This window comes from Phascolarctos cinereus, unplaced genomic scaffold (genome assembly GCF_003287225.1).
Source record: "Phascolarctos cinereus isolate Bilbo 61053 unplaced genomic scaffold, phaCin_HiC Scaffold_4;HRSCAF=312, whole genome shotgun sequence".
Taxonomy (NCBI): Eukaryota; Metazoa; Chordata; class Mammalia; order Diprotodontia; family Phascolarctidae; genus Phascolarctos; species Phascolarctos cinereus.
Window position 1 is genome coordinate 631,315,024 of NW_027555847.1, and position 12,274 is coordinate 631,327,297.

General features: G+C 43.7%; 1 protein-coding gene across 7 annotated transcripts in view; it reads right to left on the minus strand.

The window, feature by feature from the left end:
* The window catches only part of ASAP1 (ArfGAP with SH3 domain, ankyrin repeat and PH domain 1), a 606,833-nt gene that overhangs the window by 385,240 nt on the left and 209,319 nt on the right, over positions 1–12,274 (minus strand). For 6 of the 7 annotated variants that reach the window (XM_078153734.1, XM_078153735.1, XM_020997892.2 and 3 more), the window contains exon 3: positions 6,015–6,141. In XM_078153734.1, coding sequence (XP_078009860.1) covers positions 6,015–6,141 — 127 coding nt within the window. Of the gene's footprint in view, positions 1–6,014; positions 6,142–7,125; positions 7,150–12,274 lie in introns of those variants that run through there. The other variant, XM_078153737.1, reaches the window with a different exon arrangement.

The window sequence follows — 12,274 nt, forward strand, 5'->3', positions numbered from 1 at the left end:
AATCTCATTTCCCTCCATATGGCAGATTTTTGAGTCTATTCACAATTCTGATTGCCTTCCTTTGGATGTGTTCTTGCTTAGCAACATACCTTCTAAAATCTCCCAGAATGGTAACTGACACTTACATGTAGTCTTACCAGGTCAGAGTACAACAGGACTGCCTCTTCATTCACTGGGCACTCTAGTCTAAGATAGAAGTAGCTGTTCTAGATACTATCTTCCAGCGGTGATTTCTAAGTCCACACGAACTGTTTTCCAGCAATACCTCTCCTATTATGTACTTTGAAAGTTGATTTTAACCCAATTACAGAATTTTATATTTATCCCTATTAAATTCCTCATTTGCTCCAAAGCCTTTATTTAGCCCTCTGTTGAGATTTTCTTCTTTTCTTTTTTAGGTAATTGGGGTTAAGTGACTTGCCCAGGGTCACACAGCTAGTGTGAAGTGTTTGGTCTGAGGCCAGATTTGAACTCAGGTACTCCTGACTTCAGGGCCAGTGCTCTATCCACTGCGCCACCAAGCTGCCCCAAGATTTTCTTTCTAGTAGGATATCATCTTCAAATTAAATAAGCATGCTATCCAACCCTTTTCCTAGGTGACTAATGTAGACTATCTCCTCATTTCTCACCTGGCTGTACTACAGACTTCTCTGCCTTTTCCAAGCCTCATGAAGCTCATTATTAGGATAATCTCAGCATCCGGTTAAGATTCCATCAGCCTTGGTACTCTCTACCTCACCACCACCCTCTGGCCCCTCAGATTGAAGGGCAAAGTCACAAACTCCAAAACCTCCACTTCAGAAGGAAGCTTAGTTGTGGGGGCAGCTAGGTGGCACAGTGGATAGAGCACTGGCCCTGGAGACAGGAAGACCTGAGTTCAAATCTAGCCTCAGATACATAACACTTACTTAGCTGTGAGACCCTGGGCAAGTCACTTAACCCCAACTGCCTTGCCCCTCCCCCTCCCAAAAAAACCCCACAATAGCCTTTTTTAAAAAAATCTTGTGGGGCCAGCTAGGTGGCACAGTGGATAGAGCACTAGTCCTGGAGTCAGGAGGACCTGAGTTCAAACATGGCCTCAGATAAATGATACTAGCTGTGTGACCCCGGGCAAGTCACTGCTTCGGGAGAGAGAAAAAGAGCTCAGCTCAAGATTTCTCAATTCTCACCTGGCTGAATGAATTTAAGACTTCTCTGACTACTTCTTCAAATGCCCCTTGGATACCTTCCTTGCCCTTCCTCTCCCTTCCTTTTCTGTGTTGTTTTCCCCAATTAGACTGTAAGCTCCTTGAGGGGAGAGACTCTTTTTTTTTTTGGTACCCCCATCAGCACTTAGCACAGTGCCTGGCACACAGTGGGCACTTAATAAGTGTTTATTGACTAACCAGAATAGGGCAAATGGAAGAGCCAAACAGAACTCTAGTAAAGAAATCTAAGTTGAAATAATGAACAGCTGACATTCTTCCGGTGAGATCAGATAATCATTTCTGAACCCAAAGTATAGTCCCATCCAAGCCTCCAGCTACCCACCTCATAGAAGAATGTTATGAGAGACTTTGTCAGATCTATTGCTGAAATCCAGAGGCCTTGTACACAGGTAATTATCTTTAGGACCAGCCCTGAGAAACAAAATACTACCTACAGCATATTAGAAACACAGCAAGCTCTAAAGTCCTCATCCTGATTTCAGTGCCTTCTATGCCCTAACCTTAGAAGAAAAAAAATTAATATCATTCTGATTCCCTGAATCCAAGCAAATTCAATTCTATGCACTTGTTCAGTCCTGTCTGGTTCTTGGTGACCTCATTTGGAGTTTTCTTGGCAAAGATACTGGAATGGTTTGCCACTGCCTTCTCCAATTCATTTTACAGAAGAGGAAACTGGGGCAAACATGGTTAAGTGACTTGCCCAGGGTCACACAACTAATAGGTGTCTGAAGCCGGATATGGACTCAGGTCTTCCTGACTTCAAGCCCAGTGCTCTATCCACTGAGCCACCTAGTTGCCTAGTTTCAGCAAGTACAGATATAATTTCTAATCCGATAGAGATTATGTGGAATGGTGGAAAGAACAGTGGAATGAGAGTCCAAAACAAGCTTCAGTCCCAGTTCTGCCAATAACTAGCTGAGTAACCTCAGGTAAGTCACTGTACTTCCTGGCATGTCACTTTCCTCATCTGTTTAAAAAAGCCCCCAGGGGCGTCGCATTTGACTAGATGACCTCTGAGATCCTTTTCAGTTCCAACATTCAATCGTCTGTTCCAAATCTTATGAATAAATCACTCCTTTTGTCTTTGGCTCAGAATTATCCACAAAGAGATACTAAATTTCCTGCAGTGATCTGCGGCTGTACCTGCTAGTATTACTCCTTATGATTGTCCTCACCCCAGCACATTTATTTCCCTCCCCTGAAAACAACAACAACAACAACAACAAACTGTTCTGAGCTATTTACACTTCACAACTTCTAACAGTCATGAGTATAGAAGCTCCCATCAGCATGCTGGGGCTGCTGAACAAGCAAGCAGAACATTGGCTTTTACTTTGGAAACACACATCTTCCCCCCCCATTCCCAGATAAAACCCCAGCTCCACACTAGCTCATAAATTCCAAACCCCAACCACAAACTATTCATTATGACAGGCCAACAAAGAATTCACAATTGGAATCCAGAAGGTAAAAAATGCAGAAGCAAAAAAGAAAAAAAAACCAGAAGTGAAAATTCTACTTGTTGTCACTATGTATTCCTGACCCACTTACAGGATACAAAAAGATTTAAAGGGAAAGTTACAAGAATCATCATCTCAGGCCTAGGCCCTTTCAACCAATGAGACCTGGCAGGAAGATTAAATCAGGGCCCATCAGGAAATGGCTGGGCAAAAGGATTGGTGGCCTGCAAAGTGCCTTCCTCCTACAGTAAGTAAGCAAGTGATCAAAGATAATACTGACAAAGCTGAAGAAAAGAAGGGAAGTTGAGGGAACGAAATAAATAGCACAGGACAGAGAAGGTTAAGTGAATTAGGGATGCCAACCTCAGAATGCTGATACAATATTACAGTCTGGGTTCATCTAAGTTAGCAGTCCAAAGCTCAGAAGCAAAGAGAAGCTCTGCAAAATACAGTAAGAAAACTGGGAAAATGAAAAATAGAGAATTCCAAGTTTCCCAAACTGGAAAAAAAGATGATATGCCACTTGACTGGAAAAGGGACTCATATCCCTTTCTCCCTCCCCCAGAAGCTTCCAAAAGCTCCAAGTCCTAAGAATAACTAAACAACTCAAGCAGTGATCATAAAAATTTCCAAACACCTCACTTCACAAAGTATATGCCAACTCTATTTTGCTAACCACACAAAACTTCCCTCATATTTCAGGGACAGTAAGACAGGCCTAACATCAAAATTAAAAATTAAAATACTCTACTGTGCTCTGATCTACCGAAAACATTTATCATTCTTTTCCCTTTCTGCACGTGCAAGCTGGGAGAGGGGGGTGGAGGGGGTGTTGAGGAGTTGAATCATAAATATGTTGTTTCTCAACCTCCCCGTAAGAAATAAAAAACTATAACTTTTATAATTCTGTAGAAAAACCTCCAACCTCTTGCAGTTTGCAATTTGATAGGGCAGTTTGGGGAAGATACATTTTCTAACTCTGTTTCAGTCCAATTGTGGGGATGTAAGGGGGCAGAAATCACTTAAGTACTATGATATCTCAAATATCCATTAATATATGCACACATGTCAAATATTTTAAAGGAGTGGCCAATGATCTCCCTTCCCCCAAGCTCATGGGTCATAGCACTCATAGACAAAATTTGTTCTTCCACCTAACCTTGCAAAATACTATTATTCTTCACTTTTCAAAGTTCAAGTTAACCCTTTGCTCAAAATCAACAGTGTGAATGGGGCAGCTGCATGCAATTGTATTTTAACCCTCTCATTTCCTATGGTGATGCAAAACAGGCATGTGTTCTCTCATAGAAGGGACCCTTAATTCATTCACTTCAGGTCCTTTATCACAAATGGCACAAGCAGAAAGCCGCCACGCTCTCTTTATGAAGAGTTAGAAAAGTCAGGGTAACTGAAAACTGTATTAGTGGTTGCAGAGGAACTTATCTAAAGGAAATTGACAGCACAGCCTAATCAGCCAGGCTCCTTTAAAGCCATTTGCAATTTGGAGAGAAGTGATGAGAAAGCATGCTCATATAACAACATGTTCCTGTTTATCTCAGTGACCTGGAGGACAGAACAGTAAAGCAACTGAATGCATGGCAACAGTGTTTAACAAAAGGGCCATTAAAGAAGGTTGTGTCAAGTCAAAAGACTGACAACTTATAAAGGACAAACTATAACTACTGCACTCGGATTAAAACAAAAGCTTGTCAATTGATATTTTTCCATTCAATTTTACCATTCATCAACTAATGTTGATGTGATTCTAGATGCATTTTTGGGGAGCATCTGTAACTGGGAGCAGAGGCTCCAGACAAAATCTAAGCACAATAACTGGAATGCAAACACCCATAGACGCTCCATTATGGGAGCTCTTTCTTATAATTCAGAACTGTGCTTTTTGAAGAAACCACTACCTCTTAACCTGGCTTAAAGTCAATTTCAAAGACTCACCAGAGCAGCCTGTCCCTAATATACCTGTCCACAGAAGCACAAGCTTACCGATATTAACGATGTGTTAACCATTATAAGCCTAAAACAGGGCAAGAGATCCACAGACCTCAAAGAAGCAAACCACAGTAATAAACCGCCCAGTGAAAATATCAACTTTTCTCCCATCTTTCACGTATTGCCACTTTTCTATTACTTAAATACCTTGGGGGAGGATAGAAAGGGGGTGTTAACTGTGGCAAATGTGAAATCACACTGAAGTCCCAAAAAATGTCCCTCTGGATTCAGTCTTGCTTCCCTACACTGCCTCCTTTTATCATTCGGTCTTGACTCAGTCATTTCATTCAAACTCAACAATCCAAGTCAACAAACACTCATTAATAGCCTATTACGTGCCCTTCCTTGTGTGCCAAGTGATAGGGGATGGATTTCATTTTATAGGAAGTCACCTTGCAGTTGTTACTGGCCACCCAACCCCTCCCCCTCCCCATCATCCCCTTCCTAAAGGGCTCTGAGAAGCGGATCTGCATATACCCACCCTGCCTTCCTCCTCAAGTAAGGCCATTTTCCAGTGGCGGCAGCAGCCACCACCAAGGCTAAATATACTATATTACTGGGATCTGAGGTCCTTCTAGGCTTGCTTATCTTTATACATAAAACAAAATAAAATGGTATTTAAAAGCAAGTCAAGGTTGGAATCTAGCTGCACAGATGCCTAAATCATGTCACACTTTGAAAGGTGGCAAGGGAAACAGAAGATATATGAATAGTACAGTAGAGCCAGTCACTGAGTTTTTTTCTGCTTACTCCTTGAGCATTTTCCAGTATGCTTTCTTTTTCCCTCCTCAAATCCATTAATGCCTCCCTAACCAAGTCAAACATCAGTTTGTGGCATTATAACCTAGATCTCATCTCCCACTTTCTAAGTGAAGAAGCCTGGGTGCCAGTCCTCTTCTCCTTCTGTTCCTGGGCCCCTGGGTGCTTAGATGCTGACACACAGGACAGCTTCTTGAAGGCCTGTCCCCTTCGCCTGGAAGCCCCCTTCATCTCTGATTAGAACTCTCGTACCTATTCCAAGATTGCCTTTTTTTTTTTTGGTTTATTTTCGACCTGGTCACTGAAGGATGCAGGCTTCTCTTGAGGTCCTAATCCACTCCCACCTTCTGGCCCCTAGGAAAAATTACCCCAGCTCCAAAACAGCCCCGTGCAAGCAAATGCAAAGCTTCAACCTCCCGCCTGCCTCCTGCCCCCCTTCCCCGCCCCGGACTCCTAAGTTTGCACCCAGACGCCTGCAGAAGCAAGCGCTCCCAGAGGGTCCGCAGTTAAAGGTGGGGGACACCCCAAGTGGGAGAGGAAAGGATAGCCAGGGGAGGGGGCCAGCGGCCGGAATCTTTACCTCTTCTAGCAGCGTTACTGTGTTCCTGCAGTTGTGCAGCCGGGTGGTGAAGCTGGACGTGGTGGGCGAATTGTAGTCCTCGGTGGTCTCCGCGATGAACTCGGACACTGAGATCTGGTCCGGCATCCTGCCCGAGAGGCAAACACAAGCGGAGGATGGGGAGATGAGTAACAATGAAGCCGCCCGGAGACTCGGAGAGGCGGCTCATGAACACCCCCAGCGGAAAACCGAACTCGTCAGTCCAAGAGAGCCCAGCGCCTGCGGCGGGCTCCCGCTGCTGCCTCTCACCCAAGCCCGGCGCGGCCGCCTGCTGCCCTCCACCCTGGCCGGGGACTGCTGCTGGGGCTGCTGGGGCCGCAGATGCTGGCGCTAGCTCTGGGGAGGGCTCGCACTCAGTGAACGCTCGGGGCAATCCGGCTCCCAGCCGAGCAAAGCTGGGGAGGCTGGCGGGGCGAGATAAGTGAGATGGGTGCAGCCAAGGAGGGAGGATCAAAGCAGCCACCAAAGGAAAACGGGGAGAGAAAAAGAAAAAGAAAAAGAAAAGAAAGGACCCCTTCAAACTCCGTGTGGAGCCGCGGCGGCAGGAGGAGGAGGGGACCTGACCCGCCTCTCTCGGCTCATCCCGGCGGCGGCTTCTCTGCAGCAGCTCGCACCCGGCGCGCAGAGGAGGCAGCGGGGGGAGGGGATGCAGGCTAAGAGGGCGGCCTGCCCCTGGGGTCAGCGGCAGGGGAGTCCTGCTTAGGGAACCGGAGGAGGGGGGAGTGCTGGAGACGCCAGCGAAGTTCTCCCTCTCTCTTCCCAGGGCAGCCCCGAGACTCTTGACAGTCGAGAGCAGACTGAGCACACTCTTCTAAAGCGCCTCTCCCGCAACAGTCACGGGGACAAACAAGGAAGTGCTCTGCGCAGGCGCCAGAACCCTCGCTCGCCTTGGCTTTCCTTCCCTCCCCCGCCCGCCCCCCCTCCATCCTCGGCACGACCTCCCCCCCATCATGCTTCCCCCTTCTTCTCCATCCTCCACACCCCCCCTTCTCTTGCCATCCTCCAATCCCCTTCCCTCGGCGCGAGGCTTCGCAGTGCACTCGTCCACCATCCCCACCCCCAGAATTATTACCCCTGCCCTGTAGTCGGTCCCCCGCGGACTTCGGCTCGCGCCTCCGAATCTTACCCCGGGGACCGAACGCGCTGCCTCGCGCCCGGAGATTCTCCCGGGGGAGGCGCGAGGCTAGGCTTATGGGGCGAGTGGGCAGCAGAAAGCAGGCCAGCTCCAGACAAAACCCAACGTAGCCCTCCAGTCCCCCATCCCTCCCCCCAACCCCCCCCTACCCATATGAGTTTGTGGGTAATGTTCGCGTGGCCCAGGGGGCTGGAGCTGAGGGAAAGATTACTTCATCCTCTAATGGTTGCATTTTCATGAACGTTTTCTAAAGGGGGGCTGAAAAGTTAAGCACTGAGAAATGTATATGCAGAAAGGGGAGGCGTCAGAGGCGCCTGCAATTATGAAAGGCTGTGTTTAGTTTAAAGGGGGCGAAAAGTGGAGGGGGGCGCTTGTCTTGTGTAATGAATGATGAGATGTCACTAGTGCGCTGTGTGGTTCGTCCTCATTCCACGCAAAGCTCCCTTCCTACTCGCCCGGTCGCCGCCTCCCATTCTCCCTCCCCCAACCCCATCCCTTTTTTCTGGGTGCACACTCTGCGCTGGTGGATTTGTTTTTAGCATATTTTACCGGATCTCTAAATGCTAAGTGCAAACCAAAGAAGATCCACTATTTTTACATCCTCCTTTTTGCAGTGGAAGTAAAAAGAAGAAAGAGGGGTCAGGGAGTAGGGACGAAGGCATCTCTTGGAGTAGAAGCAGTGAACAAAATTAAACAGATGCAAGGCAGATTTCCTTGGAAAAGGAACCAACAGACTGCTCATTTCTCTGCCTCTGCAGATGGCTATTTTTTTTTAATAACTAGCTAAATCGACTTAGTCCTAAGGAACCATTTATTTTCTCCCTATTGATTGCTGATAAAATTGGGAGGGGAAGGCATTTTCTGAGCTTTAGAATCATTGTACTGGTTCACCCAAAAATATATGCTTAAGATTTGTCCATCTACCAACCACTCTGGCCAAATGTGAGGACAGAGTATGGCATTTCAACTGTAGGAAAAGCTTGGGGTTTTTTAGGCAGACTGCCACCCAACAAAGTACAGATCAGTGGCCTGTTAGCTAAGCACCTGGATGTATCCCAATTCTTCCAATGAGCTAGAGAGCTATCTCAAGGACAAGGCTAACGTTAGGTTTTGGGGAATGACTATTTTTGCCATGCAATTAAACTCTTCTTGCTAGGGTAGAATCAAAGATTCATAGAATAGCAACAGTTTTAGAGTTCACCAGGATCTTGGAGGTTATCTAATCCTAGTCTATGTAACCCTGGGCAAGTCACTTTAAGCCTCAGTTTCTCCATCTGTGAAATAGGGATTATAATATGTTCACAACCTACTTTACAGGGTAGTCATCAGGAAAATGCTTAAATCCTTAAAGAGCTACATAATTATGAGTTGTCATTACTCATTAATAACTCAAATTTTTCAAAAAATGATAAAGCTAGCACTTTCCTTACAACAGCCCTGCAAAAGGAGATAGTAGTACAAGTTGTATTATGAGCATTTTATAGATGAAGAAACTGAGGCTGTAAAAGGTTAAGCCATTTGCCCATGATAATATATTTAGGAATTATCTAAGTCAGGATTTGAACTCATCTCCTGACACAGAGTTTTATGCTTTAGCTCAGGGGTTCTTAACCTGGGATCCAGAAAAGTGGGTAGATTTCACAGGGTCCATAAACTTGTATTTTAAAATAATATGTTGCTAATTATATTTCAATATAATTGCTTCCTTATTAATCCTATCCATTTTATTTTATTCATTTAAAAGCACCATTCTCAAAAGAGAGGTTCACAGGTTTCACCAGATTGCCACAGAGGTCCATGAGACCAAAAAAAAAAAAAGAAAGAAAAGAAAGAAAAAGAAAAAAAAAGATTAAAACCTCCTGATCTACCTGCCTACCTTAGAGTACCTCTCAGTGCCTGTTACAACTACATAAGTGGTCATCTGGCCTCTGACTCATAAATTGGAGGCTTTAGAGGGACTTTATTAGGAACTTTAGAGCTCATCTAAACCCAACCCTTTCATTTTACAGAAAAGGATACTGAAGTCCAGTGAAGTCATAGAATCATAAATTTAGGGCTGTGGTGACCTTGGAGGTTATCTGATCCAATGCCTGCCTTTCCATTTCAGATGAGGCAACTAAGGCCCAGAGAAGTTAACGAGACTTGCCTAAGGTCAAGGTCAGGTAAATCTTAAGTGGCAGAGCCAAGTCCTTTCACTCTAAATCAGACCAGCACAACTTGCTGCCCATGGGTGTTACAGCCCTCAGGCCACTTGCCATATGCCAAAAGGCCTTTGAAAAATCTTTTGTACCTAGAGGAAATCCTTTGTCTTGGCTGCAAGCCGCCGAAGGTTGTAAGCAGCCTTCAGGCCAGAAGTTGTACAGGCCTGCTCTAAATCCTCTCACTATCCATTGCACTACATTGGTTAAAATGACCTAACAAGATCATAGAGGTAGTAAGTAGTTATGCCAGAATGTGCAAGGGCGAATGTGATTTGCTATATGAATGAAGCAAGAATCCTTAAAATATTAAGCCAAAATGAAAGAGGCCCTTTGGGAAACAGCCCCCCAAATCCATAGAACTGGATTGTGGCCTAGCTCTACCATTTATTAATTATATCTAAAAATAGCTCTGTAAGTGGCACAGTGGAAAGAGAGCTGGGCCTGGAATCAGGAAGACTTGACTTCAAATCTGGTTTTACTTATTAGTTGTGTGACCCTGGGCAAATCACTTAACCCTGTTTGCCTCAGTTTCCTCATCTGTAAAATGAGCTAGAGAAGAATACTCTGCCAGGAAAACTCCAAATGGGGTTACAAAAGAGTCGGAAACAAACAATATTTCTTAGTCTCAGCTTCTGCCTTGTGTATTCTATATTTGGACTGTATAGTTATAACACATTCCTATGGAGTATAAAGGTTACAGGTACTATAAGCATTATCATCTCTATTTTATAGAGACTCAGAGAATATAATAATACTAATATTTACATAGTGTTTACTATGTGCCGGGCACTTTATAATTATTACCTCATCTGATCCTCACAACAACCTTGGGAGGTAGCTGCTATTACTACCCCCATTTTGTTAAGTTATTTTTCAGTCATATTTGATTCGTTGTGACCTCCTTTGGGGTCTTCTCAGCAAAGATACTGGAGTGGTTCCTAGCTCATTTTACAGATGAGGAAACTGAAGCAAACAGGGTTAAGTGACTTGTGAAGGATCACACAGCTAGTAAGTGTCTGAGACCAGACTGGAACTCAGGAAGATGAGTCTTCTTGACACCAAGCCTGGTACTCTATCCACTGAGCCACCTACCTGCCCCTGTTTTACATATGAGGCTAACTGCAGCAAACACAGGTTAAAGTGATTTGCCCAGGGTCATATCAGTGTCAGAGCTGATATTTGAATTCCCTTACTATACAATACAAATTCTTCCCGCTCTAAAATTCTATGAGTTTGTAATTCCATATATAGTATATTTCACTTTACTTACATAGACACAGGTTATCATAGCAAGGGAAGATTAAGAAGGTTCTTATAGCAAATAAATTGTTTTGGCAAAGAATTGGTTTTTTTTTTCCTTTTCTAATCTCCCTTTTGTAGAATTCAGGAGAGCACAAACCTCTGTGATCAACTGCTGTTTCAATTTGCAGATTATGTTATATATCTGCCCCTCCCCCTACCTTAGCTTGCCAAGAAGGGAATATCTGAACAATAAGACACTGTGCCATGGTAAACGTATACCTCTTCTAACTTGGTTTGAAATTAGACTTTCAAAGGTTTCTCACCTTGACCAACCATTTCCAAAGATCCTTAGCCATAATCCTTTTGCAGTTTGGAACCACAACCCAGTCTAAATCATTTTCATTCACATTTTCCAAAATACCCTTAAAGTAAGTAAACCATAATTTCTGAAAATGGACATACTGCTTTATACATTTTCAAAACACACAAAACTACCATTTTAAGGCAGGTGACGTGGTAGAGACTTGGGAATCATAGCCCACTTGTGATGCTGGCTGTGCGATCATAGATAGGTCACAACTTCTATGAAGCTCCATTTCCTTCTCTGTAACATAGTAATAATAATATCCATAGTACCTACTCACAACATTGTTTTAGGGATTTTAAACCTTAAAGCATTATATGAATGCTAGTTATTATTACACTTCCTTTCCAAAGCCTGTGATTATGTTTCTTTGCCAAGAACATGGAAAATATGTAAAATAATCATCACTGCTATTGTCATCATAAAATATATAGATATCTATGTATGTGTACATGTGTATATATGTTATGTGACACATTATAACTCAACTCTAATATAGTAATGTCATTTTAGTCCTCTTTGAGAATGAAAGACAAAAACAATGTGTGTGTGTGTGTGTGTGTGTGTGTGTGTGTGTGTGTGTGTGTTTCCAGCACCAGCATACACATCTGGCCTATATAAAGTTTATAGTCCATTACTGAACATAGTATGTTACCTGGGTTAAATTAAGGTATTACTAATGATAATGTCATGTTCTTACATGAGGATAACCTTACTGACCCACTGTCAACAGGCTATTTTGTTGTTGTTCAGGCATGTCCAACCCTTCATGACTCCATGGACCATAGCACACCAGGCCCTTCTATTCTCCGCTATCTCTTAAAGTCTGTCCAAGTTCATGTTCATTGTTTCCGTGATACTATCTATCCATCTCATCCTTTCCTGCCCATACATTGTTATTTTTTTCCATTAATGAGAGAATATTTTCAAGCTTCCTTGCTTATTCGTTGTCCTTATGATCAAGGGGACACATTTGCAAGATGACTGGCTGGCCTATGGTCATGAAACAAAAAAGCATGTGAAGACTGAATGGGGCTCTAGACATCTGTGTAAACCAAGTCAAGAGAGAGAGGGAGATATTTTTGATATTTGTAGCAATCACCAAAAATTCAATTTCTTATGTTAGGCTCAGAGCCTACATAAAACATTTATAAAAATTTATGTGTGAGGTTTTATTATAATGTAACATTACTCGTTGTGTAATAGACATATCAGAACTTTGTGATATAGGGGAAAGAGCACTGAATTTGGGAGTCAGGGGCCTTGGGTTTGAATAATA